General features: G+C 48.0%; 1 protein-coding gene across 2 annotated transcripts; it reads left to right on the top strand.

The window, feature by feature from the left end:
- Positions 1 to 2,587: 2,587 nt before the first annotated feature.
- DENND11 (DENN domain containing 11) lies at positions 2,588 to 26,113 on the top strand (the record flags this gene model as incomplete). 2 transcript variants are annotated; one of them, XM_081038164.1, is made up of 10 exons in its annotated part: positions 2,593 to 2,833; positions 9,735 to 9,834; positions 10,818 to 10,976; positions 14,822 to 14,975; positions 15,401 to 15,539; positions 16,546 to 16,677; positions 16,855 to 17,005; positions 17,662 to 17,730; positions 20,121 to 20,334; positions 20,891 to 26,113. In XM_081038164.1, the coding sequence occupies 9 exons, from the start codon at positions 2,593 to 2,595 to the stop codon at positions 20,314 to 20,316; spliced, it is 1,341 nt and encodes a 446-aa protein (XP_080894290.1). In that variant the 3' UTR covers positions 20,317 to 20,334; positions 20,891 to 26,113. The 2 variants fall into 2 exon arrangements, with proteins under 2 accessions (XP_080894291.1, XP_080894290.1); XM_081038165.1 differs by having other exon boundaries at positions 2,588 to 2,833; positions 20,121 to 26,113.
- Positions 26,114 to 27,187: the final 1,074 nt, after the last annotated feature.

Genomic DNA, 27,187 nt, shown 5'->3' with positions numbered 1-27,187 from the left:
GGAAACCATTAAAACGATACATGTAAACATTTTCTAATAGGATGGCACAGTGGTTAAGTTCTGATGGTAAAGGATACAAGAATACAAAATTGATACACTTTTCACTTTTGATTTCAACATGTAAACATAGAAAAGAAAAACATCTAAATCTATCATGTATTGTAAGATACGCCATTATTTTCACATGCCACTAAGTATAAAATGTGTCCAAGATGGGGAGTCTAATATGAAACCCCACATATATAACTGCAGCAAATAAACCTCCAGTGCACAGAGGGCCAGGCAAGGAAGTTTGCTGGTCTCAACTTCGTCATTGGGTGGAGGGAGGGGGAACAAAATTTCACCAAAGAATTTGAACTATAATCAAGGGTTCCAGCTAGCATGCGTTGTGAATTTACACCCCTAATGTGGTTGGTCCAAAGCACCTCAAGCAGAGAATTTAACCCAAAGTAGTCTGGGGTTGGTGGTGCCTCCAGATGTCTGAGAAAAGCAAACACAGCTCCTCGGTGAAAACCCCACTTCCGTGGGGCTGGCAGCAATTAGGGATCGCCATAGCAATGTTAACAAGTAAAACATTTTGCATCCTAGAGTTGATGAAGTAGGAGAAACAAAGTCGAAACAGTGGCCAACTCAGTGGTGAGATTATAGATAAAAAAATCTACATAATTCATTCCACATACATTTTGTTCTTATATATTGTAGGCAGATTTATATAACGTAGATATATTTTATATAATGAAGATAGATGAAGTATTTGAAAGGTAAAATAATTTAAAATTTTTGACAGATGGGAGTCTAGGGGAATTCATTTAAAAATATAACCTTATCCCAGGGTCTCTGAATGTGACTGCCCTTCATTCCTTCTTGCACTTCACACTCGTTTCCCACCAGAGCTATTCGAATAGCTAAATTCAGTTAGTTCCTTTCCTATCCTCTTGTGAAATTCGGTAGACACAGAGAAGATAAATCTGGTGGTCAGGTAGAGCGCCTCTGACAGACTGAATGTGTGTTAAGAGGGTGTCATCGCCATCATTAAAAATTTTCAGCACCAAGTATGTGCAAGATACTAGGTTAAGGCTGGCAGGAGGGACCAATTGTACAGAAGTACAAGTCTCTACTTTCATTCATTTGCTTAGTTGACAAATACTGTTTGAGCACTTGTTAGGCAAAGAGGTAGGAATTTGAAGACAGATGTGGGGGCTGGCGAGCTAGAACACATACAGAAATGAAGACTGGGGAAAGCGTTAGGGTTAGGGTTTGGGCATTTTGGTCTTCCATTTATACAGAAAATTGATTGGAATGGGGATTATGAGTTTATCTCCTGGTATGAACCCAGCTTGAGGACATTAAACTAAGGGGTGCTGCGGTGAAGAACGGGGATCACACAAAAGATCAGGAAATAGAAGTCCCTCAGGTGAGAAAGACGAAAGACCTAAAGCTGATGGCTTTGGAAGCTAAGGATTTTCTATGAACCCCCATTTTGTACTTTAAAATAACATTTTAAATGGCTCAACCATTGGGATAAATCTGGTGGCTAAATTACTCTTTTGGAAGAGGGGGAAATGAGAACCAGAAATAGCTATTAATGAGAGCGAATGAGGTGAGGAGAGAGAATTGTTCAAACACCCAGTTCATCCAAGGTTCAGGAAGGTGGGGCAGCTTGCCCCCTCAGAAGGACCCCTTGGCTTTATATGCTAGGTGTTACCCAGGGGGTTTTATGAAGGTTCCTATGCGTCAGACACACAACAATGATATGGTTTAACCCCTCCTCCCAAGGAGACAATCAATGACCGCCGGAGCCTGCTGCTTCCAGGCCAAATCTATGACATAACAATAAAGAATGTCTTTATGCAGCGTTTTACCCAAAAGAATAGGAACTGCTTTCATCATGTATATCCCTAGTTCAATCTCTCCACCACTCCCCAAGGACAAGTGACCATCCCCCACTCTCTCTAGATATTTAGTCACTGAAACGGCTGTGGAGCCCCAGGCAGGGTGCAGGAAGGCTAGGCCCGGGCACTGTCCAGCCCCCTGCTGGGCGCAGAGACCGGGTGACACACACAGGGCCCCGGGCGGGACACCGGAGCTCCCCCTTCAGGAGACCAGGCGCCATCCCAAGCCCGGCAGCACCACGCAGCCCACACGCCCCTCTCGTGCTTCACTCGCCAGCACCGCGGTGGCTTTGCCCACACAGTCAGGATTATGTAATACGTATCTGTCACGGTCCATATGACACGGGGGCTTTCAAAAAGGACGGTGGCGTGTAAGCATTCACGGTGGTCCAGGCATCCCACGGGAGCCTCGGTGAGAAGCCACCCCACCCCACACCCAGGTACACAGGTCCCCACACACTCCCTACGACAGGCCGTGCACAGGCGTCCGGGAGCTCTCGAGGCAGCCACGCAGCTCAGCGAAGCCCGTTGGGAGGGCGCGATCGCGAAGTGGACTCGGGGGGGCGGGCAGCGGGGCGGGGCGGGGCCGCACGGGGCAGGTGCGGGCTTCGGGCGGCGGCCCCGGGGGCCCGGCGGGGGGAGCCCCTGCGCCCGCCCCTGCGCCCGCCCCTCGCCGCCCGCGGCTCCTCCTCGCTTCGCCATGGCGGAGCGGGGCGACGCGGCGCCGCTGCTGCGCTGGGCCGAGGGCCCCGCCGTCTCCCCGCCGCAGGCCCCGGAGCTGCAGGCGGGCGGCCGCTTGGCCGCGGAGCCATGGAGGCGGCGGGCGCCCGAGGAGCTGGGTGCCTCCGGGGGGCTGCTGCAGCCCGGGCGCCTGGAGCTGCGCGACGTGGAGGAGGACCAGGTGGTGGCCGTGTTCGTGGTCACCTTCGATCCCCGCTCGGGTGAGAGCCGCTCGGGGACCCGGGACAGGGTCGCCCCCGCCCCGCCCGGGCTGGGGGGACGGCGAGGGAGGGGCTCGCTGCGCGCGCACCCACACACCTGCGCCCCCATCCGCGGGCTGGGCCCCCGCGCAGTGATCAGAGTGCCCCCGCGGGGTCTGCGCGCGGGACGTGGGGCTTTGTTCCCTGCGCCCTCCGACCCCCTCTCCTTTCTGTCCCGCTGATTCTCCGGGTCACACCGTCCGCGCTCCCATCCCCACTGGCGTGTTTGCGCTTCTCCAACGATGCAGGGTCCCGTTTGTGGCCACCCGCACGCTGGCTTTTGTTTTCTGGCTTGGCCAAAAGAGGACGCCTACCCACCCCTCTCCCCCCCACCCCAGGTTAGCTCCTGAAATTGAGAGTCCCAAGCTCCCAGGATCTCTGGTTCCCTGCCCTGACTCCCCACCTGTCCCTGCAAGGTAACTTTGCAAGCGGCCAAGTTCACTTTCTCTGAGAGCATTAGTTTGAAGAATGAATGCCGGGAGAATTAGGGGATGAAATTGAGAAATTAAGCTGGAGGCTGATTAAAGGAGAAGTCTCCTCAGCTAGGCTCTTGTCGGTATTTTTGCGGAATTAAAGGGCTGTTCACATAACCTTTAGCCGAGCCACCCGGTCAGCAAGCGTGCATTTTAGTGGCGAGAGACTTGAGGGGTTCAGAAGTGGATACACTCTCATCTGGTGCCGTGAGGGGCCTGTCATTCCCAGAGCTGTTCTGTGATCAGTATTGGAGGCGCGAGAGCTGCGAGAGCTTAAGTCATGGTTCTAGGGTTTAAGAAAACCCAGGTGTGTCGCTGTCCCTAACTCCAATGGAGTCGCTGGAACGTGGGATGCCTGTTAGTGAAGGATTTAACTGCTTCTTTCTGGTCCTCGGACTAGGAACGGAAACCCTCATTGCAAAGAACTTGATGGTTGCTATGCAGTGGGAGGAAAAAGGGTAAGTAAGGGCTTTGAGATGGGGAGTCGGACAGGGCAGACAGTAGGTTGCAGGTAGGGTAATGTGACTTTGGTCAGGGATCATAAACCAGCAAGACACCGGAAGTAAGTTTATGGGGAGGAGAGCAGGCCTTTCTGACTCTGGCTGTTCCTCCCTCCAGTCGCGGAGACTTTCAAACTATTCTGACTGCGACCCACCCTATGAAATTAAGTTTACATCCCAATCAATACGCTCACATACATGTACATATGTAACTGGAACAAGTTTCATGAAATAGTACCAACCCCTCCTACATGAAGTGCATACTTGTATTTTGTTTCGTTTGTAACATGTTTTTGTGCAGTTCACACACTGACTCACATAAGGTTGGGACTCCCAGATACCAGTTAGTTTGAAAAACCACTTTTTTGACCAACATAACCCTGAGTTCTAGATAAAAACAGATACTAATAATACTTATTATGCCCTACCCCATCACCAACAGGTAAATGTAGCAGGTCCTCAAATAATAGTTCATTCAACCTGGTTTCATTATAACAGTGATGAGAAAAAAAACAGATTCCTGATCAAAGCCACTGTCTGTGGAGTTTTCACATTGTTCCCGTCTGCGTGGGTTTTCTCTAGGGACTCCAGTCCTCCCCCTACACACACTTCCCCATTCCTAAGGTCAGCTCATGAGGAGAATGGCATGTCTAAAATGTCCCTGTCTGAGTGTGGGTCTGAGTGGCCTTGTGATGGAAAGGCATGCTGTCCAGGGTGGGTATCCACCTGTGTCCTGAGCTGCTGGGAGAGGCTCTGTCTGCGTGCAACTCTGAACTAGAATAAGCGAGTTGGGAAAGAATTATCTTACTTGTTTGTATTCATCTTCTTGAAATGTATGTAGAACGCACATTTCAGTGTTTACTATTTGAAGTATTTTGGGTTTTTATTTAGAAATTTGGTGATGTTTTTGTGACCAGAAATATGCCATAGGAACTTAACCCTTGTTTATATCAATTAGCTTTTGGTAGAATTGGTTTTGTGATAGGTGTTTTTGCTTTAAAGTTGCAGTTTCCAAGAATCTAGCGACGATATTAAGTGAGGACTTTCTGTTGATAGGAGCGTGAGATTCACTCTGGGAAATGTTTAAGAATAATAAAAGAAATGGGACCTTACCGGGTTCTGATTGAGGGGGGCGAAGGAGTAAAGAAAATCCTACATTAACCACAGACAGAGTTAATAAAATTGAAAAGCAGAGCTGGGACCCTTGCCTGCCTTGTCAGTCACAGGTGGTGAGCACGTGTTCATGGGAGACACACATACACAGGTGTGTATTGTAATGGTGTTCAGATTAATATTAGTGTGGAAAGAAGGGATTGTAAACGATACCTGGACACTTTATGCAAGCATTTTACTATAATGGTGTTTCATTTCATTCTAATCACCACTCTGTTATTTGATGATCATTTACACCCAATTTATACATGAGAGTATCATTCTTCTGGATACAGAAGAAAAGAGTAATTCTTCTGGACATTTAGAGACGAGGTTTGGAAAGCTCAGTTGGGTACCTGTAAGAAAAATCTAAAAGGCTAGAGGCATAAAAGATGTTATTTTCATTGGACTCATGGTTTGAAAACGATGGTTGTTGGATCTCTACAAATGATATGAGGACTGGGGGCGCGCGCACACACACGCACACGCACACGCACTCACTCATTCACGCTCACACTCACACACCCAGCCTTTATCTGCAGGAGGGAGCCCCAGAATGGTGGTGCTGGCCATCTGGACTACAAAGCTGCTATTGAAAGCAGGCCCAGATGCAAGCGGGGTGGGAAAGGTTGGCAGGCGGAAGATTGTTTTTTCATGGTGTTCAACCCATTATTTAAAGCCCTTGATTTTTTTAATTTTTATGTTGTTCTTTGGGTTTCTAGTAAAATGTTCTTTTCTCTGCTTAACTAAGGGAAAAGGTATTGTCATACTTGGAAATCAGCCCTATCCCCTCTCCCCGTCATGCGGGGTGTCATGCGGGGTCTCAGCTCCCGCTCCCCACATAACAACGCAGGGTAGGGTGAGGCCAAAAAGGAACACCCACGGAGACATATATGGGGGCGTCATACCACTATATTCTCGCTGGCGGCTGGGTTGGAGACACAGGAAGCAGGAGCCACACGATCCGCAATCTGCTGTCCGCTTCTCTGCCAACCGACCCCACTTGCTCACTGCAATCCGCACCTCTCTACAATCCATGCTTGCTAGCTTAGCCACGGCAGTTATATCAGTGGCTAATGGCTAACCGGTTACAGCTGATGGCTAACTAGTCACAGCTGATGGCCATCCGATCCTAGCAGATGGCCATTTACTACCCAAGTCAGCACCTTTCCACGTGAGGCCAAGAGCCTGGAAACTGCTCTCTGGGACTCTGTCCCCACACCCCGTCTATGGAGGTGACATCGCTGACTCAGCACCTGACTAAGGGCTCGTGTGGGGGCCTGAGGCACGGAAAGCACTGGACCTGCAATGCATGACACCTGTGAATCTGCCTCATTAGACTGTTTCTTTCTGAGATTCACTTTGAAAGGCTACCTTTTCCCTAGAGTTATTTTGTAGGTGTCGGGGAAATTTCTATGCTGTGCGCGTTTGTATTGGGGCAGCTTGTGGGGGGCAGGAGGGGCTCATGGAATGGCTGAGGGAGGAGAACCTGCTGAGGTTTTTAAGATGTTTATTTTCCCCTGGTTCTTCAGGAAGAAACTGTGCCTCTCCCAACCTCTAGTTCGTGCCAAATTACAGCGACACACCTAGTTCATTTAGCACATCTGAATGCTCCATGTTTATGTCAAATGTGAGTACTAAAAGTCACTCACTAACTTTGATCTCCATACATTCTCTACGTGTTCAATGAAAAACAAGCATTTTCTTTTAAACAGTGGAGGTGCACTAGCATCAGGGCCAGGTGAGATGTCTGGGGAGTGGCTTGGAAGCTTCCCAGGTCATCGGACTCGTGCAAATAATAAATGGCTCCAGCCACGGGTGGGAAACTAACAAAGCAGAATGAGAACGGAAAACTTAGAGTATGATTTTGAGATGCAAACAGCAGTCCTGAGAATGGCCAGCTGAAAGAGGCAAAGAGACAGCCAGCTCTGACAGCCAACAGGAAGGTCTCTTAGAATGAGTAACTGCCACCTCCTTTCTCTGTCGTTTCCATCAGATGTCAGTGGAATACACTTGTGGTTAATTTCATTAATTTCCCACATTGGCAGAACCTTTCCCAGGCTATTGGTGATTCACCTGCTGTGGTTTTCAGGGAGAAGTCGATTTGTGGCCATCTGCTGTGAATGCTGCTGCTTCTCTGGAAAGTCGAGGGAGAGTGAAGTGAGAGCGGGAATCCTAACACCCACCAGTTACTGCATGCCCACTGTGTGTCAGGAACTACGCTGGGCATTTCCAGGGCCTTGCCTGTCATCCCCCTGACAGTCTTCTCTGTATGACGAGAAAAACTGACCACAGAACCACTAAGTCACCTTAAGTCACAGGGCAGAGAGGGACAGAGCCAGGGACGATCCTGAGTCTGCCTATCTCCAGGGCCTGCTCTCTGTCCCCACACCACACCACTGCCCAGTGAAAAATGATACCTGGTCTGTAAAATGGAAGGTTTTTTTTCCATGTAAAATTAATTCACTGGAATTCAGCCATGGATTGGCATATGGCTGACTTGAAACCACCAGGATGAATTTCTTCCTACCTCAGGTTTCTTTATACTGACTCTTTTTTCCTCTGCTTTGGATATACTTTCATCATAGGTGATTTTAAGACTACCTATTTAAAACTATTGAAGACCAACAGTCAAGTGATATGGGCCATTTACTTTTCTGGTGTTGGAGTCTGAACGAAATAAACTTTCTGGTTTCTTCCATGTGGTGTCGGGACCATGAGACTCCTGGATTCTTGCCTTTATTCCCGAGACAGGATTCCTTTTTACTTTCCAGCTGAAATCACGGCATATGTATGTACTAAAGGGAAGAAGCCAACGGGAAGAGTAGAAATCAAGGCATATATTGGAGAAGGGAAACCGGGGGCAAAGCTTCACTCTTGAGGTTAGAGGGAGGCAGTCCTGCTTATGAAACAAAGACCTCAAGAGGAAATCCTTGGTTGGGAAACATGCAACAAGGCAGGAGAAAGAGGAAGGAAAGTCGTGTATTTCCTATTGCAAAGAGATCGTTTTGGTTCAAGATCATTGCTTTTTCTATTTTAAATATATGAGATGAACTTTCTAATGGGCAACAGCAGTAGCAGCGAATGTCTATTCTCCCAAGAGAAATGGTGATTCGTGACATGCAATATGCGTGGGGCTATGGTCATTTCACATTTAAACAGGAATAAAGACAGAGGTGACCCTGTATGCCGCCAGGACAGAGCATACGTCCCTCATCTAGGAGCGTATAACCCATCAGCTCTGGGAGGCCCTCACACACACCGCTGCCAGGCTGACCTTGGAGTGGCAGGTATGTCCACAGCCAGGCTCAGCATTGCCTTCTGGGTAACTGAGCCACCAGCACAATGAAGGCATTTGTCCAAATTCTTTAAACAGGGACTTATTTGCCTTTGCAGGAGCCGAGCACCTGACACTGTGCTGCCAAGTTATGTTCTATCAATATTTACTGAATGGCTGAATGTACACAATGCAGACTGCCACGTCTGTTCCTCATGGGTGCCCTCCTCGTAAGCTCTCTTTGCAGCTAGAGGCTAGGCAGGGGCTGTAATAGGGCCAAGAAAAGGATGGAAGTGAAGTTGGAAGGAGAGAGAATTCGGGGCAGAGAGGCATCTCTCAACAGTGACGTGTCTGTCTTTGATTGACTCCCCCTGAGGTGAAACCGTGTGTTGAATCTTCCCCAGGCCCCAGCTCCCTGGCTGAATTCCTAAAGTGTGGTGAGCATGTTTGGAAAACCAAAGGCCTCAGCGTGTGAAGACTGGGCCTGGGTTGGTAATGCTCCGTGTGTGGGTTTTCTAGCATTCAGTGGCTCACCACAAGGATTCCTATTTTTGCAAAATCGCTTTAAGCCTCCAGAAGTTCCATATATAAACTGGCTCCCAAGTTTTGAGAACAGTAGACTATTTCTGTTAAAGGATGACCTTTGGCTGTGATGCCGCTTCATGCCCCTGTTTATAAGCCCTTATGTCTACCAGTCCAGAGACTGTATTGTGTGTATGTAGACTGGGTATGCAATTCCCCGAATGCCCCAAACAATTATCTGAAAGCATTGTTGTCCGGGATTATTGGTGGTATTTCTAATGCCTAGGAAATTAGGACTTAGAGCGCTGAGGATAAGCTTGCTCTAAAATGAAATCTCACAAGTAGCTTAGTATTTTTATTTTGAAAATTTTGACTATGCATGAAAATAGGGAATATTCTCTAGTGTCCACTCAAGCCTCTAGGTAACACTGTACAATCTCTGGTTCCCTCAGTCTGATGGATGCTTGTCACTGCTCCTTTCTAAATTCCCATGTTACCCTCTGTCACAGCCATGTACCCCCAGGACCCAGAACTGTAGTTGGTGGTCTCCTTGTCTGTCTCTGTGTTCATCTCTGGACTCTAATCTTTTTGAGGTCAGAGACTCTACCTTAGTTGACTTTGTAGCTCCGACATCTAGCCTCCTGGAAACTCAGTAATTAATGATGAGTGAATGAGCCCCGAAATGCTGGAAGCAAAGAACGAATGGCCGAAGCTTGGCGAAGAGCCTCATCTGGGGAGAGAGGAGAAGGAGGGAGGGCCCTCGAGTAACTCAGGAACTCGGCCAGCATGTGGGTGATGGATGAGATGATCCACTGGAGCGTCTTGGTGGTTGAGTCACCAGCACATTTCTTGAGAAGCCATGGGTGCTGAGCCCGGCACGAAGCCCCTTTCTTTGAATGATTGTTTCTTTTAACGTGTGGCCTTTTTCTTCCCCGCAGGAAACATGGTGGAATGGTGTTTACCTCAAGATATTGACCTCGAAGGTGTTGAGTTCAAATCTATGGCCAGTGGGTCCCATAAAATCCAGTCTGATTTTATGTAAGTAGTTCTAAATGTAAGTCTTCTCTATACCATTTCCTCCCTGCTCTCTACTTTCCTCAGAGCATAAGGGCTCTTGTCAGCGGCTCTTCAGGAGGCATGTGTCAGTGCTCTGAAAATATATGTATAGTTTTGTGTTTGTATTAATTTTCTAGCAAGAAGGTCCCTAGCTTTCATTAGGCTCCCAATGGATTTCACGATCCCCCCAAAAGTCAAGAATTCCCACCACAGCGTTCTCTCCCTTTCAAAGCTATTTTTAGATCTCCCTTGAGGTTTGGATTTAATAAAAGAATGGTTTAGTTATGGCTAACTCAAGACATTCATGTGCTAAAACTTGGAATTCCAGCTTGAAGTATGGCCAGTTCATTGTCCTGTGTAATTAAGATTCTTGTGGGGGAGCAAAGGGAAAGAATGGAAAGGTAAGGAAGTAACTGTAACCTTCTCATTGGGCTGAAATCGTGACTGTTACAAGTGTGAGAAAGGGGAAGGAAATGAAGTGACAGCTCTGGTCATATGCTCAATTAAAAACATCAGAGCCTCAGGAAGCAAGGAAGGGATCCACAGCGTATGTGATAATAGAACAGAGTACTGGTTCTAAATGGGCCTGAAGATGAATCTTTGTTCTGGTTCTGCCATCAAGTCCTTAGCTGTTGTGCAAAAGAGGACAAGGGATCTATTTATGGTCATGGGAAGTTGCCTAGCAGGCTTGCTAGAGGTCAAGTCCTAGCTCCAGGTGGATGACCCTTGGCGAGCTCCATACTTTCTTTGAGCTTTGGTTGTCTCATCTGTGAGAGTGAGCAGCTTAGGCTAATTGTTCCCCCCGAGATTCTAAAAAAGATGGTTTTTTTTTAGGCTGAGCTGTCTCATGGAGACCCTGGACACAGTTATTTCTTTTCTTGGGGATTGCATCTCACAGGAAAAACCAAAGCAAAATGAAGTGTCTGTCTGCTTTTGTGCCACACTCCATCTTTGGTCTATTTTAGCTATTTCCGGAAAGGGCCCTTCTTTGGCCTGGCCTGCTTCGCCAACATGCCTGTGGAGAGCGAGCTGGAGCGTGGTGCACGCATGAAGTCAGTGGGCATCCTCTCTCCGTCCTACACCCTGCTTTACCGGTACATGCACTTCCTGGAGAACCAGGTTCGGTACGTGCCTCACATCCGTGCCTTACATCCGAGCAAGGGGAGGCCGCAGGGACCTGCCAGCTGGTGCGTTGTGATGAGCCCTTGAGATAAAGGTCGTGTGCCAGTTAACAGAGGCCTTTTCCGAGAACATCCGCCGCCGTGTTTCCCACCTGAAGTGGTGGTGTTTTTTGTTTCAGTCAGGGTCCTGCATCATAATTCTTCATGGCATAATGAAAGCTGGGGCAGATTTTGCTTTCAGTTTATATATAACACTGTCATCAGTTTGGATGAAGGAAATAATTTGCCGCCACAATAATTACCTCCTCGCCCCAGGTAGGCAGACAGACTCTAAAAATTCTAAAGCCTAATCATTTCTTATTTAGGGTAATGTTATTTGGGGTAATAGGGAGGGATTTTTTTTTTTTTTTAATTAGAAGAAGCAAAAGTAATCATTCACTATTGTTTTTCATTATGAAGTCATTAATTTCATTTCAGATTTTGAGGCAGAAAGCTATCCCTAATCCCTAAAGCACTGTTAACATTTTAGCATATTTTCTGGTGTGTGTGTGTGTGTGTGTGTTTTTAAAAAATATACACTTGACATACGTATATATTTTTCTGTATTTGAAAAATTCCTAGTTTTGCATCTTAGAAGTAATTCCACGGGGAAAGAATATTTTTATTGGGATTCTGATCCTTTTTAAAACTGATTTTTCCTTTTGAAAAAAGAAATTAATTTCTCAAATAGGCAATACATTCTCATGGTTCAAAAGCCAAACATTATAAGGCATTATTATATTAGTTTGGGTCCTGGCTAACTGTAATAACTAGCCCCAAGATGGCTTAGATAAGCTAAAATATTCTTTCTCTCTCATGGGACAGTTTAGAGGGAGGCAGGTGGACAGGGTGGGCAGCCTTTATAAATAACGCCGCACTGAATCCTCACAAACAAGTACCATTTCACATGTAAGCAAAATATGTGGACGTTAAGTTTCCAGAAATAAAATGGGGGGTTCAAAGGGTATCTGTTTTGTGTATATATATATATATATGTTAATAGATGTTGTCAAGTTGCTTTCCATAGATTGTACCATTGTACTATTTTGCATGCCCAACAGTCCTGCTTCCTCTGACCTTGCCAACCCCAAAATAAAACTTTTGGATTTTTGGCATCCTGATGGGTAAAACGTGGTACATGAGTATAGTTTTAATCTGCATTTTTTCTTATGAGTGAGGTTGCGTTTGAGTCATTTGTCTTTTCCGTCAATCGTTCCTGGCCTTTGCTAAGATTTTTTCTTTTTTGGTTGTTGGCCTTTTCTAAATTTCTAGGACTTCTTTGTATAATGGAAGATTTGTTCTTTGTGACATAAACTGAAAACGTTTTTCCACTTTGTCATTTATCTTTCCACATTACTTTGTCATGCAGGTGCCTCTCATCGTTGAATTTATTTATCTTTTTCTGGCTTCTAGCTGTTGAGTCACAGTTAGAAAGGTTTCCCAGCTTGGTGATTAAAGAGGACACAAGGTTAACGTGAGAGAAGAGATTTGCATGAGAGAGTATGAGGAAAAGAAAGAAGCATAGTGAGGGCAGCCCAGGTCCCGGGAGGGATAATACTCGACTGCAGCAATGACGTTTATAGAAATTAACTAGACTTGATTCCTGAAAACACCTAATCTGTGTTTTATATCATCTTTGTGGTCTTTCATATTAATCAAACTTGTATCAATTTGACACAGACCCCTGAAGAGCCCCTGAAATCTGCCCTCTTCTCAGAGTAGACAGACACAGCTTAGCCATCAAGGGTTTCCCATCTACGCACGAACATTCGTAAGAATGAAAGATGATTATATGCACCCCCTCCAGAGTCATTTCTTATTACATCATATGACTGCTTCCTTCTGCAAAGCTTAAAGAGAATGTCTAGGAACCCCCAAATTAGCTGTTACTCAGAGAGAAACTTATTTTAGTAATCATTTTTTCTGAATGTAGTTGATATTTTTCCTTTTTCTTTGCTTTTTTTTTTTTTTTTTTGGCTTATTTTTTTTTTTTTCTTTTGAAGATGTAAATTTGCCTGTTTTTTCCAGGGCTTGCCCACCACATTCCCTATTTATCCCATTCCTGTGCCTTCCCAGCGTGCCTGGCTATCTCCTGCAGGATAGCTAGGAAGGAAGGAAGGAGCTGAATGTTTTGTGACTGACTGACACGTGTCCCAAACTGTGTGAGGCACTTTTCCCACTTTATAACAGTTCATTTTCATCTCAAAATGATACCAAGGTAGTCCTAGTATTTACTAAAATGTAGCATCTACGTTTTAAGGAGAGGGAAGAGAGCAGATTTTGAACAGTATAGTACCTTGCCTGATGTCCACATTGAGTGAAAGCTAGTAGCCGTGACATTGGGAGCTGTCAGTCAGTCTGGAATGGAGATGGCTGGAGGGCAGCTGGCTTCCAGTTGGAGGATGACAATCTTAAATCTGAGCAATTTGTGTCAGCATTTAAAGTAAGCCAACAGTGGAACGTTGGGGGGATGGCCGATGTTAGTCTCCATTGTTCCAGGGCCAACCATAATCGGCGGTACCACCCCTTGATCAATTATACTAGATTTCTTTCTTTTCTGTTGCAGTATGATGGAAATTGTAGGGTACCAAGAAAACACAAATGGGCTCAAAAGGTTTCAATGCCTTTTGTTTCTCCCTATGTTAGTTTCCTAGGGCTGCTATAACCAAGTACCAAAAACTAGGTGACTGAGAATCACAAATGTGTCGCCTCACACCTCTAGAGGCTGGAAGTCTAAAGTCAAGTTGTCAGCAGTCGGTTCCTTCTTGGCGCTGTGAGGGCGAGTCTGGCCTTGCCTGTCTCCTAGCATTTGCTGGTTTGCTGGCCGCCTGGTGTTCCTTGGCTTGTAGACATATCACTCCTGATGTCTGCCTTCATCTGCACATCTTCCTCGTATGTGTGTGTCTGCACATCCAAATTTCCCCTTTTCATAAGGACACCAGTCATACTGGATTAGGACTCACCAGCATGCCCTCATTTTAACGTGATGACCTCTGTAAAGACCCTCTCTCCAAATAAGGTTATATTCTGAGGTACAGGGGTTAGGACTCCAACATATTTTTTGGGGGGGCGGAGGTGGGCACAGTCCAACCCCTAGCACCCCCACTAAACATTGTGCCAAACAGTATCTATGGCTCTCGACTTGAAGGCAGGATTCTCCCCTGTCGAAATGGTCCAGGGCCTCAGGGCAGCTTTCTTTTGGGGTCAGTTGGCAGGGCTGCCCACAGCCAAGTGTCTGCCAGCCCGAGCGGGTGGGGTTGGGGAGAGAAGAGATTTTGAGTTTTATTTGTTACTTGGTGTAGAAATTATGAGCCCTTAATGACATCCAAGAATTGTTTTCCCGTATTTGAGGCACTGAGGGGTAAGTGTCCTCTTATTCTTTTCTAACAACAAAGCAAGCAAGCAAGCAAGCAAGCAGGATTTCTAAACAGAGCAGCTGGAAGTAGGGAGCCTGTGGTCTTCTAAGCCAGGCCTTCTCACAGCTCGCAGCCTTGCTCTGGGAAGTGGCACACACTGTTAGCATACCTTGCTCAAGAACAATAGGCATTAGTCACAGTCTGTTAACTCTGCCCGTTTCCCTGTGAGAAGGGCAGTGAATGTGTTCCGTGGCGCTGTCGGAGCAGAGCCACGGTTGAGCTTTTCCTAAGAAGCTTCTGTAACAACAAAGGAGGAGTCCTGGGAAGCCTCAAACTCTTCATCCTGCATCTTTTCAGTGTATCAGGTCTTTGTCCCGACGTGTTGGAGGCCCTGGGATGGTGGGAGTGGCAGAGCTGCGGCCAGAGCCCTTCTCACTCTGCCCGTGTTTGCAGACACCAGCTGGAGATGCCTGGACATTACTCCCATTTGGCTGCCTTCTATGAGGATAAGAAAGGGGTACTCCGTGCTGGTTCCGGGAGAGGTGGCAGCCTGCCCCCCGTCTGCTGGCTGCCTTCCATCCACCGATACATGTACCCTGAGATGAAGGTGAGGTCAGCCGTACTCTCACAAATCCTGGACTTGCGCCTGGGTACAGTCATTCTTAATTTTTTTTTTTTTTTAATTAACAAGGAATTTATGTCTTGAGCTCATGCCCAAAGTCTGCATTTGACAGAGCGAGATTGCTAACCTAAGTGTTTGGGTTCCCTTAAAACATAAGGCAACTTATCGTAGACAATATGCTTTCTGGACACTTCTATAATCATGGTGCAAAGTTGGGTGATAGGCCAGTCGTGCTGGACTCCTAGGGGCAAGAGGTAAATTCAATTCTATTGATCGCTTCAGATATTTTAAAGCCAGACGTTTGAACTAAAGATGAAGAGTCTGAACAGGTATATTTTCTTAGTTACAATACTCGTATTTTGATTATTTCTAACAAGTTATTCTTCCTTCTTTTTTTTTTTTTTTTTCAGATCACACACCCAGCTGGCTGCATGTCTCAGTTCATTAAATTCTTTGGAGAACAGATCCTAGTCCTTTGGAAATTTGCCTTACTTCGGAAGCGCATTTTGATATTTTCTCCCCCTCCCGTGGGCGTCGTGTGCTATAGAGGTAACCAGCAGCCAAGGTCAAGGGCTCTTCCTGAGTTCCCTGGAACAGAAGCTGCTTGAGTCTTTCTTTTGTTGACCCAAGGGCAGAAGAGTTTGGGCCATATCCAGGGGGTCACGGGTGGTAAGCCTGGGAGGGACATGGTTGCATTTGTATTTTAGAATGTGGACCCTGGTGACAACAGACGGTGACTAGGTGACAGATCAGCAGTCTGGTGAGAGACAAGGGTCTGGATTAAAGTAGAGAAGATGGATTCTAGGTATAGTTAAGAGATAAACTCGACAACATTTGGTGCGTGATTGGGTTGTAAGATTCTGCTGCGTGTGAGGTTGGAATGCACAAAGAGTCTAGGATGGCGAGGATGGTGGGGCCCCTAGAGCAGGAGGAGTAGATGGGGTGGTGAGACAGCGTTGGCTTGGGACACGGTGAGTGTGTGCTGGGAGGCCCTCGTGACATGTACACCAGGCACCGGTCCAGTTGGGTCAGAACCTTGGAGGGAAAGTTGAGCTACAGGTCAAGCTGAGAGAGCTGCCTGGAGGGCAGTGGCATCACTTGGGGAGAGAGTGTGAGGAGTGGCGTGCCAGTGTTGGAAGAGGCAGGCACAGGAGGTGAACAGTAAAGGTGGAAGACACAGGAGGCTGAGGCCGAACCGTCAGGAGGAGGGAGGGAACCAGAAGACGAGAGGGTTCAGTAGGCAGGAGTTTTGAGGTCCCCGGTCCCCAATCTCAGCAAGACCTAGTGAGGTGAAGACTGACCCATGTCCACTGGATTTGGTAGGACACTGCTGGCATGACCTTGACGAGACCAGGTTCTGCTGTGGGACCCGAAAGGCTGCCCGTGTCCCCACCCCATCTCCTCGCAGTGCAGGACCTCCTGGTTACCCAGGTACCAGGACAGCACGAAGCAAAGCCTGCCACACGTCCTGGGAGGCCGACCCTGAGGCAGCGGCCATCAGGAAGGCCAGGTGGGATGGCCTCTCCTCTGCCCTCACCGCCTCTGTCCCCCACAGTGTACTGCTGCTGCTGCCTGGCCAACGTGTCCCTGCCCGGCATCGGGGGCACCATTCCCGAGTCCAAGCCTTTCTTCTACGTGAACGTGGCTGACATCGAGAGCCTGGAGGTAGAGGTGTCCTATGTGGCCTGTGAGTACGGGGCCCTCCCTGCCTCCCACCCACACATCCCTGCCCTGACCTCTGACAAACTCCCAGCTCCCCGACTGCAGACTCGGGGCTCCCCGACTCCTTGTCCCGTGGGGGTCGGGCTGGCGCTCTTCAGTGACAGCCTCCGGGTTCCCACGTCCCGAACCTCGGGTCTCACAGGCACCACAGAGAAGATTTTTGAGGAGAAGCGAGAACTGTACGACGTGTATGTGGACAACCAGAACGTGAAGACACACCATGACCACCTGCAGCCCCTGCTGAAGATAAACAGCGCTGACCGGGAGAAGTACCGGCGGCTCAACGAGCAGAGGTAGCAGGGCCGGGGCCCAGGCACGCGTGTGCCCACAGGTGGCGGCAGGTGCAGCCGAAGCCGCACACACTCAGAGATGTCCCCCAGGGGCAGCCCTTCTCAGGACAGCTGGGGGGCTCTCTGTCCTGTCCACACTTTCCCTTGTGGCACATGGAGAGTGAGTGGGTGGTGAAGGGAAGCCCTGCAGTTGGAGAAGCCAGGCCCCCAGCACACTGTCCTAATAGGAGGGTAGCAGGTCCACGGGGTGACGTCTTTCTGATGGACTTCGGAATCTGTGAAGCCCAAGGGAACCCGCAGTACGTGCCCCACAGTGCTGAAAACTTGCTGGTGCATTATCTCATGTCATTCTCCCTGATTTGGTCATCGTGGAAAATAAATGGTATCATCACCCCTAGCTGATGGGCACTTAGGAGGATTGTCACTTGCCTAAAATTACACATGGCCAGACGTGGTCCTGGATCCTTGGGGTCTTGACTCCCAGCCCTGTTTATTCTTTTCCTGTCCCTCGTCTCCCTGCCTTTGGACCAGGGGGCCTGCTCTGGGTCACCCCCCTTCCTGGGAGACGGTGGCCCAGGCGGATGCCTGAGTGCTGACCAAGCCAGTGACAGGGGTCCTTGCAGCTGTGCCAGAGTCTCACGGTGTTCTCCTCACAACAGGCAGATGCTGCTGTACTCCCAGGAAGTGGAGGGAGACTACAACCCATGTGAAGAGGACCTCTTTGTGCTGTAAGTCAACGGAAGGTCCCCTAGCACGAATGCTGCAGGCCTGGGTCCTTCCCTGGTCACCCACTGCAGTCCAGGGACATCCTTGATTGCTGCTGTCAGTGTAAGAAATAGCTAAACCTGTAGAGAATTCTTGAGTTTGTTGAGCCAAACTGACGACATATACGAGGGAGTAAGATCTCCCATGCTCCGGAGAAGGGCAGTTTTGCAGCTTATTTTATACATGAGAATCAAAGGAGGAGACGAAAGGAGGGTCCACCAATGAAATTCACTGGTGGTCGATTAAGGAGGTGGGAGGAAGCATAGCAGGGAAATCTCCAGGGTTGGATAAAAGGCCAAATGGAGAAACATGCTTCCTTTACATTGGCGGGTACAGGATAGTTAATAGTTAACATTCGCAGCACATAGAGATGGTATGGGGGCAACAAGATAACAGGGAGGGGTTCTGTGGTCTTATGCTCTGGTGCTGGTGGTTGTGCCTTTGAGGAAAAGGAACTTACTCTGACATTTCAAAGGTACGTGACCTTAGATACATGAGAACAGTGGACAGGGCTCACTTAGGGTAAAGACTAACCTTTGCTGAGGAAGCTGTGGACCTGGGATGTGACTACCCACTATAACCTGCCCAGTTAGGAATTTGTGATCAGACCCTCCTGGGTGGTTACTTGCGGTCATTGGGCTTGTCAGGCCTGCCTGCCCTGTGGCTCCAGAGCTTGTCAGGGTTATTGCAGAGCCCCTATCTGTTCACACTGCCAGGGGCACTTAGAGCTGGGCTCCATACCGTCAGCCCTGAACCCTGAAATGCCGGTAGTGGGGGCCCCAGAGGAGTTAAGGAAAGAAGCAGGGGAAGGTTATTGAGAGAAAATGGGGGTGCTGAGGTTTGTCTTTCTGCTGGGCATTGCACAGAAGGTCTGGCTGTCCCTCAGCGTTCAGGGCTGACGGTATGGAGCCCAGCTCTAAGTGCCCCTGGCAGTGTGAACGGAAAGGGGCTCTGCCATAACCCTGACAAGCTCGGGAGCCACACGGCAGGCCTGACAAGCCCAGGGACCGCAAGTAACCACCCAGGAGGGTCTGATCACAAATGCCCAACTGGGCAGGTCATAGCGGGGTTCAGGTCCCTCATTGCTCCCTTTGAAGAGGGCAGTTCCTTGTACTGAGCATTATGAAATAATCTGAAAATTGAACTCCTGAACCCAGTGAGATTCCCCCAGATCTGTGGGTGGCCAGGGTGGGAGCCGTGCCCTTCACATCTCGAATTCATTCATAAGCGGCTGTTGAAATCGTGCTCGGTGATGAGAACAGAATTGCAGTTGAAACGGAAACAGTTCTCCCAGCTTCCGGTTTGGTCTTCCTCCCTGTGCCCCGGGAGGGGGGTGGGGCATCGCACTGGCAGTTAGAACCATTTCTAGCTTTGATGTTGAAAACTTCAGGTTGACGTTTCAACACCAGCACAGTGCTGTGATTCCAAGGTGTTCTTTCTAATGCATGCGCACTATTCAGAGGTAACAGTGTCTGGGGATCGAGCAGAGGGCTGGCGGTCCCCCAGGTCTGACACATTCCGTTGTATCTGAAAGTCCTGGGCTTCCGGAGCTTCTCTGGGCCCTGGGCACCTCTGGTGAACCCACGAACTCTGTGGAACACAGCTGAGAAGTCCAGACAGTTTTTCTCTGAACTTGGTCCCTATATTCACGTAGTACTGCAAATCAGCGACATGCAGACCATGCGCTGTGCATAATTTTTTAAAACATAATCAAAGGGAAATAAAGGCCCACGGATGATGGTGAGCTATGGCAGTACTGGAACTTACAGCCTGACTCTGTGGCTCTTTTACTCTTCACTTCTAGCCTCGCTGGTGTCCACACATCCCCGTGCCTGCCCCGCTCCTCTGAGCTCCACCTTTAAGGTGTGGAAGGTCCAGGTCACAGTCAGCCTTGCACAGTCTGCAGTGGCTCGGCTGCTGCTCTAATCCTAATTGAAAGGTGCATTTCAGTTTCTCACTTTAAGTCTTGACCTCAGAACTTCACTGTCAGTTGTTTTGTTGATAACTTCCCCTTATGACGAAGCAGAAAGAGAGGAACACAGGATTTGGGGGCCTCTCCCTGAGCTTATGTTTAAACCTCTAGTGACCTCTCAAGAGGGAGACCACTTTTTTGGCAACCAAGCCATCATTTGCTCAGAGATTTAGCTGACGATACATGATGAATGCCAGTGATTTCTTTGCTAACCTTAATTTAACTTTGATCCTGCGTTCTTCTTTGAACAGTTATTAGACTTCTGAAACCGTTTTAAATGTATATGAAACAAAATGGTGGTGTATTCGTTCCCCAGGTATGGACTGCCGGTGAGCTTTCTTGTCTTTTCTGCCCTCCCTCTCCTGTGTCTTGCGACTGTAGGTTTTTCCTAGAGCAAAACAACCGGATATTTCAGACTTTGTTGGAGGTGTCCGCCAGTCAAGACAAAACTCTGACAGCCGAGCATGCCCGGGGCATGGGTCTGGACCCCCAGGGAGACCGCAGCTTTCTACTGGACCTGCTGGAGGCCTACGGCATAGATGTCATGTTGGTCATTGATAACCCCTGTTGCCCGTAGGAAGAGTGAGCCGGACTGGTGAGCCTCTCCCATAGGGAGTTCACCCCAGGCCCCCGAGGACTCATTTTTTATTAAATACGAAGGAATATTGTTTATACTTCCCAAGAAATGTAATTTTTGCAATCTCCTTTCTTCCCGGGCTCCCTAGAGGTAAGACGAGAATGCCATGGCTTTGTGTTCTGCTGTGGTAGGATGCCGGAGTCTAGCACGTTCTCCCAGAGTGGCTGCCTGGTGTGGTCGTAGGCGTTAACAAAGTTGACTGTCACGTGTCCTTGTTGACTGATGTCAGGGTGTGTGGCGAAGGCCACAGAACATTAGGAGCCACCCGAGCTCTGGAAATACTGGGGTGGACCGTTCTGGAAATCTGTCTGGTCTGTGTCCCTTGATGTATTCAAGAATGAGACACGTGTCTGTCTGCCCAGTGTCGCCTTGGATGTCCACCTGCCCAAAGGTGGACGCTGGGCCAGATGACTTTCCAGTATTTTTATCAGTTCTGGGAGTCCAGTCTTGGGATGAGCTCTCGTTTTTCCTGTATATTAGGGCAAATCTGTGTCTTCTCTATTTACATGCCTAGAAACCCCAACGTGGGACAAAAGGATGTTTCTGACACCAAGTGTGAGCGTCTCTCAGGACAGGATGACAGGGAGAGGTTGCTTTCAGCCAGCTGAAAACTGCAATGTTAGAATGAAGCCTTGAATCGTTCCTCAGAGTAAGTTAACATAATGGTGGCCACTCAATGTACTATTCCTCTTTCTCGGAATCCCCACCTTATGAGATGGGTTGACGAATTCCTAAGGACCATGCCAGCCCTGGAGCTTGCAAGCAAATTCATCTCCCACTTCAGTCTCCCTTAAGAGCTAACCATCCTCTTGGAGTAACTTGGGGGTTTTTAAAGAGCATCTGCGGCCCCCAAAAGCAGACCAGTTGAGGTAGAGGAGAGAAAGGAGGTTTCTTCAGCTGGATGACGGTCTTCTGCATGCGTTACTGGCAGAATCCCTGGATGAAAACAAGGGTCCACTGGACTCCATCATCAGACAAGGAGCTGAGCTGTTAACTCAGAGACTGGAGCCTGCTAACAAGACCAGGTACCGGCTCGGCGCCCTCCCAGACTTCTCGTTAGCAGAGACAGCGTTCCTCGAGCTAAGTATTTGGGGCCAGAGATGTAACAGATTTGTTAGAGAGCAAATCTGACAGTGCCGTGCCCCCCGGGAAAGTGGCCAGGAAGCCCGAGTGTCAGCGATGAGTGTATGTGTGCTTCCCTCCGACGGGGTTTGGTCCGGCACAGCTCCCATCGGTCTCTGCCTGTTCTCTCTGGCTGCGTGTCAGCTTAGGTGAGACAGCGACTGTTGACCACAGGAAGCCAGCTCTGATGAGTTCCTAGGCCATCATTTAGGATTTTGACTTGGGATAGTAGGCTGTTGGTGACAACTAATGTCTTCCCCTTCACCCTTCCTGCCTGGTTGTGTGACTGAAATTGCGATCCGTGTATGCATGTCTCCAAGTTCCAGCCAGGCTAATGTACACAGCAGAGAGAAATAACTTCCATGGAGCTCCTGGATACAGAATTCAAGACTAAAGAAATTCATGTGTGGAAATGCAAATAGACTTTGATTTATCACTGTAGCGTCTTTTATGTAAATATATAAATAAGTTGGGGCATTGAAATGTAAACTATACAACTATTACAATTTTCTCCTCTGCAGTGTGGGTTGCGCCATCATTTCAGTAATAGGTTTACAAAAGAAAAGAAATCTGTGTTCAGAAGTTGAAGCTTCACTGCCATGTTCTTTGAAGAGCAAACCTTGTCCTCTTGTCTCTCGAGAAGTGACCTTTCTAAACTTGGGTCAAGTAACCATTCCTGGTGTCTGAAAGTTCAAGGTCTCCTAAGGGGGATGAGTGGTCAGAGCAGGGGTAGGGGTGAAAGGAAGGCCGGATTCTCTCGGAGGACATAGGCTGACCCTCTTCCTGGGGAAGTGGGGGATTTGTTGGAAGAATTTTCTTTTTAAGCACTTCTGCTCGAGTCTTTATGCCTGTGAACCTTTTGTTTCTGTGGTTTTATAACGCCAAGCTCGGGAGTGCTGATGTAAAGCGTGAAAACGAGGTTCCCATAGTTCCTTTGAATGGTGGGTCAGAGGTTCTGGGCTCCTGTGAACTCTATACTGATCTAGGTGGATGTTTGTCTGCCAGCTCCATGCGTCCATCCTCATGCAGAGGGCTGGGGTGTGGGTGCCCCGGAAAGCTGTGGGGCAAGTGCTGTGTCCCAGGTCATATGGAGCCTGGGCTTCGCTGAGCCCAGAGCAGAACTTCTCCCCTCCCTCCTTGTGTTCCTTTGAAGAGGGGACCCAAGGACAGGGTCCCTCCCTCCATTGCAGCTGCCTCGGGGGCCAGAAGTTAGCCCTGGCTGAAGAGCATGCTCACTGGCTCTGTGGTTTCCTTTGTCACTGGTTGTCATGACCCAAGGATTTCTTGCCTGGACTGAGATATGGAGCGCCTGGTTTCCAGGGTCACTGTTTGAAGGCTTGCTTTGTCCCCGATTCTGCTTGCGCTCCTCTGCCTTCTCCCCAGTATCTTAGGTGAGAGCAGAGCCCCACATCATTTGCTGCCAGTTTTCTAGAAGGGGACTGAGTCTGTGCGGTACCAGGCAGGAATCCTTGCACAATGACAGAGAAGCCACCTGGGCCTGCTTTTGTCACTGTTGAACTATTTCCCGAGGAGCCGTATGTTTTGGTTTGGAAGATGCTGGTGAACATCCTTTGAGGTACCTGCCTTCTAGGTCTGTAAGCTCTTGAGAGGCTGGATGATATTGACCACTGACCTTCTGGGCCAGCTTGGAAACCCAACCTGGGCTGTGGTACCTTAACCGCTGGGGGACGTCACGCCCTTCCCTGCCCCAGCCGGCAGGGTCGTCCTGGGGAGCTGTTAGCCTGATCTAGTAACATGCTGAGAGCCACATGCTTACCTGAGATACCTGGGCTGCCCTGTCACCCTGAGACCGAGTTAGAGGACATTTCCAGGTGGCAAATTTCCTTGTGAGGCCGAGAATCCAGGCGTGGGGTTCGTTGATGTTGTAGTGGATTTGTTTCAAGTTTGCAGGCTTGTGAGATGATAATAAGCAATCTTTAGGACAGTGTCCACTAGTCGTATGGCTTAGGACTTTCTTCGGAAGGAGTCAGAAGTAACAGGGCTTATCTCCTACGAGACCAAAACTTACGGGCCACATCATTAGCTTAGAATTAGCTTTGGCGTTCGTCAAGCAGGGAGCGCTGCTTAGAACTGGTGTAGATGATTTGCCATGTCAGTGTCCCACCTGGGGCGCTGTACAGCCCGCAGGAAATTGTGATCGCTGTGCAGCAGAAGGCACGTGGCTCCCACGTCCACCACCCATTATGGCATCTCTTCTTCCATGTGGCTGGGGAAGGGAAGCTGACTTCATGGACATACTGACAGAAATCACTGAGCACAGGGATTTGCACCAATAACTTAACCTTGTTTTGTTCCATAGGAAAGTCAAGATGGGAAATTGAAGTGCAGGTCATTGTAAATACCACACGCGAAGCTTCATTTGTCAGTGTAACGACCTATCATGTTTTAGCTAGAACCTAAAGGGAAAGATCCACCATAGCTGAGTCACTGTTTCTCACTCTGGTGGCTGTCAGGCCAAACTGGCTGTTTGTCTTGATACATGGAAAGCCCTTCACACACAATAAAAAGATGAGATGATTCACCTTTAAACGGAAGCCTTTAGGGCAACTTTTGCAAAGGGCAGTCACGAATGAACCTTTTCATGGTAATATCACAGCCCGAAGAGACAGGGACCTCAGGGACCGGTTTGTTTGTGTTTTTTTATGGGACTGCATGCCCGGGGAATGGACTGAGGTGCTTTTTCCAGCCCCACAGCAGGTCATTCTTGTAAGTAAAGGAGGGGAGGGGACTGCTGACAAAACCCTAAGAGAGAGTTCGCTTGACAGTGAACTTGCCTTAGTGTGGAAACACTTCTAAAATAGCCAGAGTCACTATGGGCCCAGCACGCATGCCTGGGTTTATCTCCCTGTTGCGTTCCTCACTAGTGGGCCGAGAGTCTGAGCAAAGCCCAGTCCTCGGCTGTTTGCCCTACACTTCTCAGCCCTACCTGGTGCCCTGCAGCCAGGATCCTGCAGGCCCAGTGCCATCCTGCATTTCAGGAAAACCCTTTTCTGATTCAGGTAGGGGTAAAGGAGCTAAGGGCTCCTTTTACCCCCAAGCCATGGACTTTTAATATTTCCTTTGTGTTACTAATATACCTCTGTTCCCAGGAGCTACTGGAGTGCTGAGTGTGGTGGGAAATGGCTAACTGTGAATTACGTTAATGTTTTTCTTATGAGATGGAAGTTTATTTTTATATTGGTATCACTGTGTGAAGTGAGGATGCAGAGGGTGAAATGGAAGGAAATTTCCAAACTGTAATCGTAGAAGTGAGCAGTTTTGGAATTTGGAAGCAAGTGAGATTTATAAAAGTTTTATTAAATGTTTTGGAGAGTGAAAAAGGAGACTGTGAAATCTTAATAGCCCTCTTTAAGAGATAAACTTGACAGTCCTCGGGAGAATGACCTACCATCCCCAGCCTTAAGCAAAACTTGTAGAAAAGGGGGTACATGTGAGAATGCTGATTAGGTCTCCTAATTGGTGGGCCTGGGAGGTGGTTTTTGTAACTGGCACTTTAATTCACTTTTGGAGCTGGAATACAGGGGCAGTTGGATGAAACTGCATGTTCAGAAAGGAAATAAGAATTTTCCAGTGCTAGATAAATAATGATGGAGAAATAAAGCCCTGCTTTCATTTCCTTAGAGTTCATTCTAGAAGCTCAGCATAGCATGGGCTTTCAGAGGTAAATAGGATCTAAATTCAGAAAATGTATTCAATTACTGTAGTAGGAGGACACATGTGAATTGTGTGCTGTAGAATGCCTATTTAATGGCACATTAAATGATCCACATACTTTGCTTTCTAAGGATAGTTGGGGAATGGCGGGGGTTGGACCAGGGTATAAATTGGCCAGAGATGATCCACAAAATGAAAACTCCACCAAGGTCACTGAGTTAGCTGATCGCTGACATTAGAGTGAAAACTTCCTCTGGGCAAATTAAGCAAAGAGAAAAGTATAAAAACTATTCTGAAGGTAGCATCAGGCAAGGAGTTTCAGTGCCCACAAAGACCGTAAGTCAGGGAAGGTATAGTTGCTGAGCTTTTGAACAGACAGGGTGGGAGACATTAGGGGTACAGCGTAGAGGAAAACAAAATGCACTTCCTTATTTACCCCCTAGCTTGCTGGCTAAACTTTTTGTTGGTCTGGGAAAGAAATCTTTTCTGAAAAAGAAATAGTTGTAGCCTTGGAAAAGCAGTTTCCTCCTTTTTCCAAGTTAGGAAAAGCATAGCCTCCCCGTCGTTTTAAATGTCAAACCCCTGTTTTGATGACCCCAGTCTAAGAGTTATAGCAATAAGAGAAACTGATTCTATTTTTGTTTCAAGTCTTTACCTCATATGATGGAACCTGTAAGACAGCTGATAACTTTCACCCGGAATATTAGTACACATAGGTATGTCGTTCTTGCTGTTTTCAATGGCGATCATTTTAAAGAAAGCTGGGATTATTCTGAAGCCAAGAGCAAATGTTTCTGGAATTGATTTTGTTCTGGGGTACAAATAACATCTGTGTTTATCATATCTGTATATACCTGAACCGAGTTGTGTGCAGAGAGGTTGATATAACTATATTTACAGAAAATTAATTTTTACAATTAAAGTTCACATTTTAACATGAGCACGTGTGCTGCAGTTCTTCATCTAGTCCAAGAAACGTGGTTTGTAGGAGGGAGGCAGGCCCGCCCAGCGCGGGAGCAGAGCCTGCTGGGCTGGACGCTGGCCTCACTCCCAGTGATGGTGGAGGAAACCGGCGAGCGGGTGCCTGTCCTACTAGAGGCCGAGGTCAGGGCGAACATGGCACAGGTAATGGAAGCCAAAGCTGGGAATGGCTGTGCGCCCTCAGTGCCATCAGACGACTTCTAGCGAAGGACCCCGCAGAGCCCGAAGCCCTCTGTTTCACATCTCTGCCTATCAAAGGTGACTTGAAGAGGTTATACTCGCTGGCTACCTATACGTGACTAACACACTTACACATGTGGGTGTATACCGTGTGTATATGTACACACGAGTTTTACTTGATTTTTAACCTTTTGGGGAGTTGTAGTTTGAGGCAGTATATTCCTAACATGGTTGGCTCTGTTCAGAGCCAGGTTCCCCCTTTCCCGGCCACGTGCCCTGTAACATTACCTCCTCCCTGGGGTGGTTTTGTAAAGCAGCACATAGTGCATGCGAATTGGCCAGGGCTTCAGCAAAAAGCTTTCTATTCAACGACATTTCATAGAAAACGTCTGTATTTTTAATAGACATCATCTTAGCTTCTGACTGCAGTTGGTCTGACAAGAGGTTTGTACTAAGTAGGAGGGGGGAACGCCTCAGGTTCGGGGAACAGGGATGACGCCCTCCTAGCTGCACTGTTAAATAGCCTTTGCACGGACATTATACGGAAGGACAAGGCAAGAGACATGGAAACCTTATTCTCACAGGCAGTAGTTTGAATCAAGAAAACCAAATTTGAACTGGGCCATATTTATATTTAAAAGTGAATGAAAAGATGACTCTGGATTAACTCTCCTTCCCTAACCCTATGTTCCATTATTTCGATGGAAGGATTACAATCACTCAGGCTACCAGCACGTGTGTGTTTGCTGTCGAGGAAGAAGCTGGTCCTCTCTTCTAGAATCAGAATCACTAAACTCTCTGGGCTCACGTGAAAACTTGCTTTTCTTAGGCCCCAACCTCCCCTCCGTGGGCA

The sequence above is a fragment of the Rhinolophus hipposideros genome (genome assembly GCF_964194185.1).
Source record: "Rhinolophus hipposideros genome assembly, chromosome: 25".
NCBI lineage: Eukaryota > Metazoa > Chordata > Mammalia > Chiroptera > Rhinolophidae > Rhinolophus > Rhinolophus hipposideros.
The sequence above is the reverse complement of the archived record's forward strand: the minus strand, read 5'-3'. Positions and strand labels throughout refer to the sequence as shown.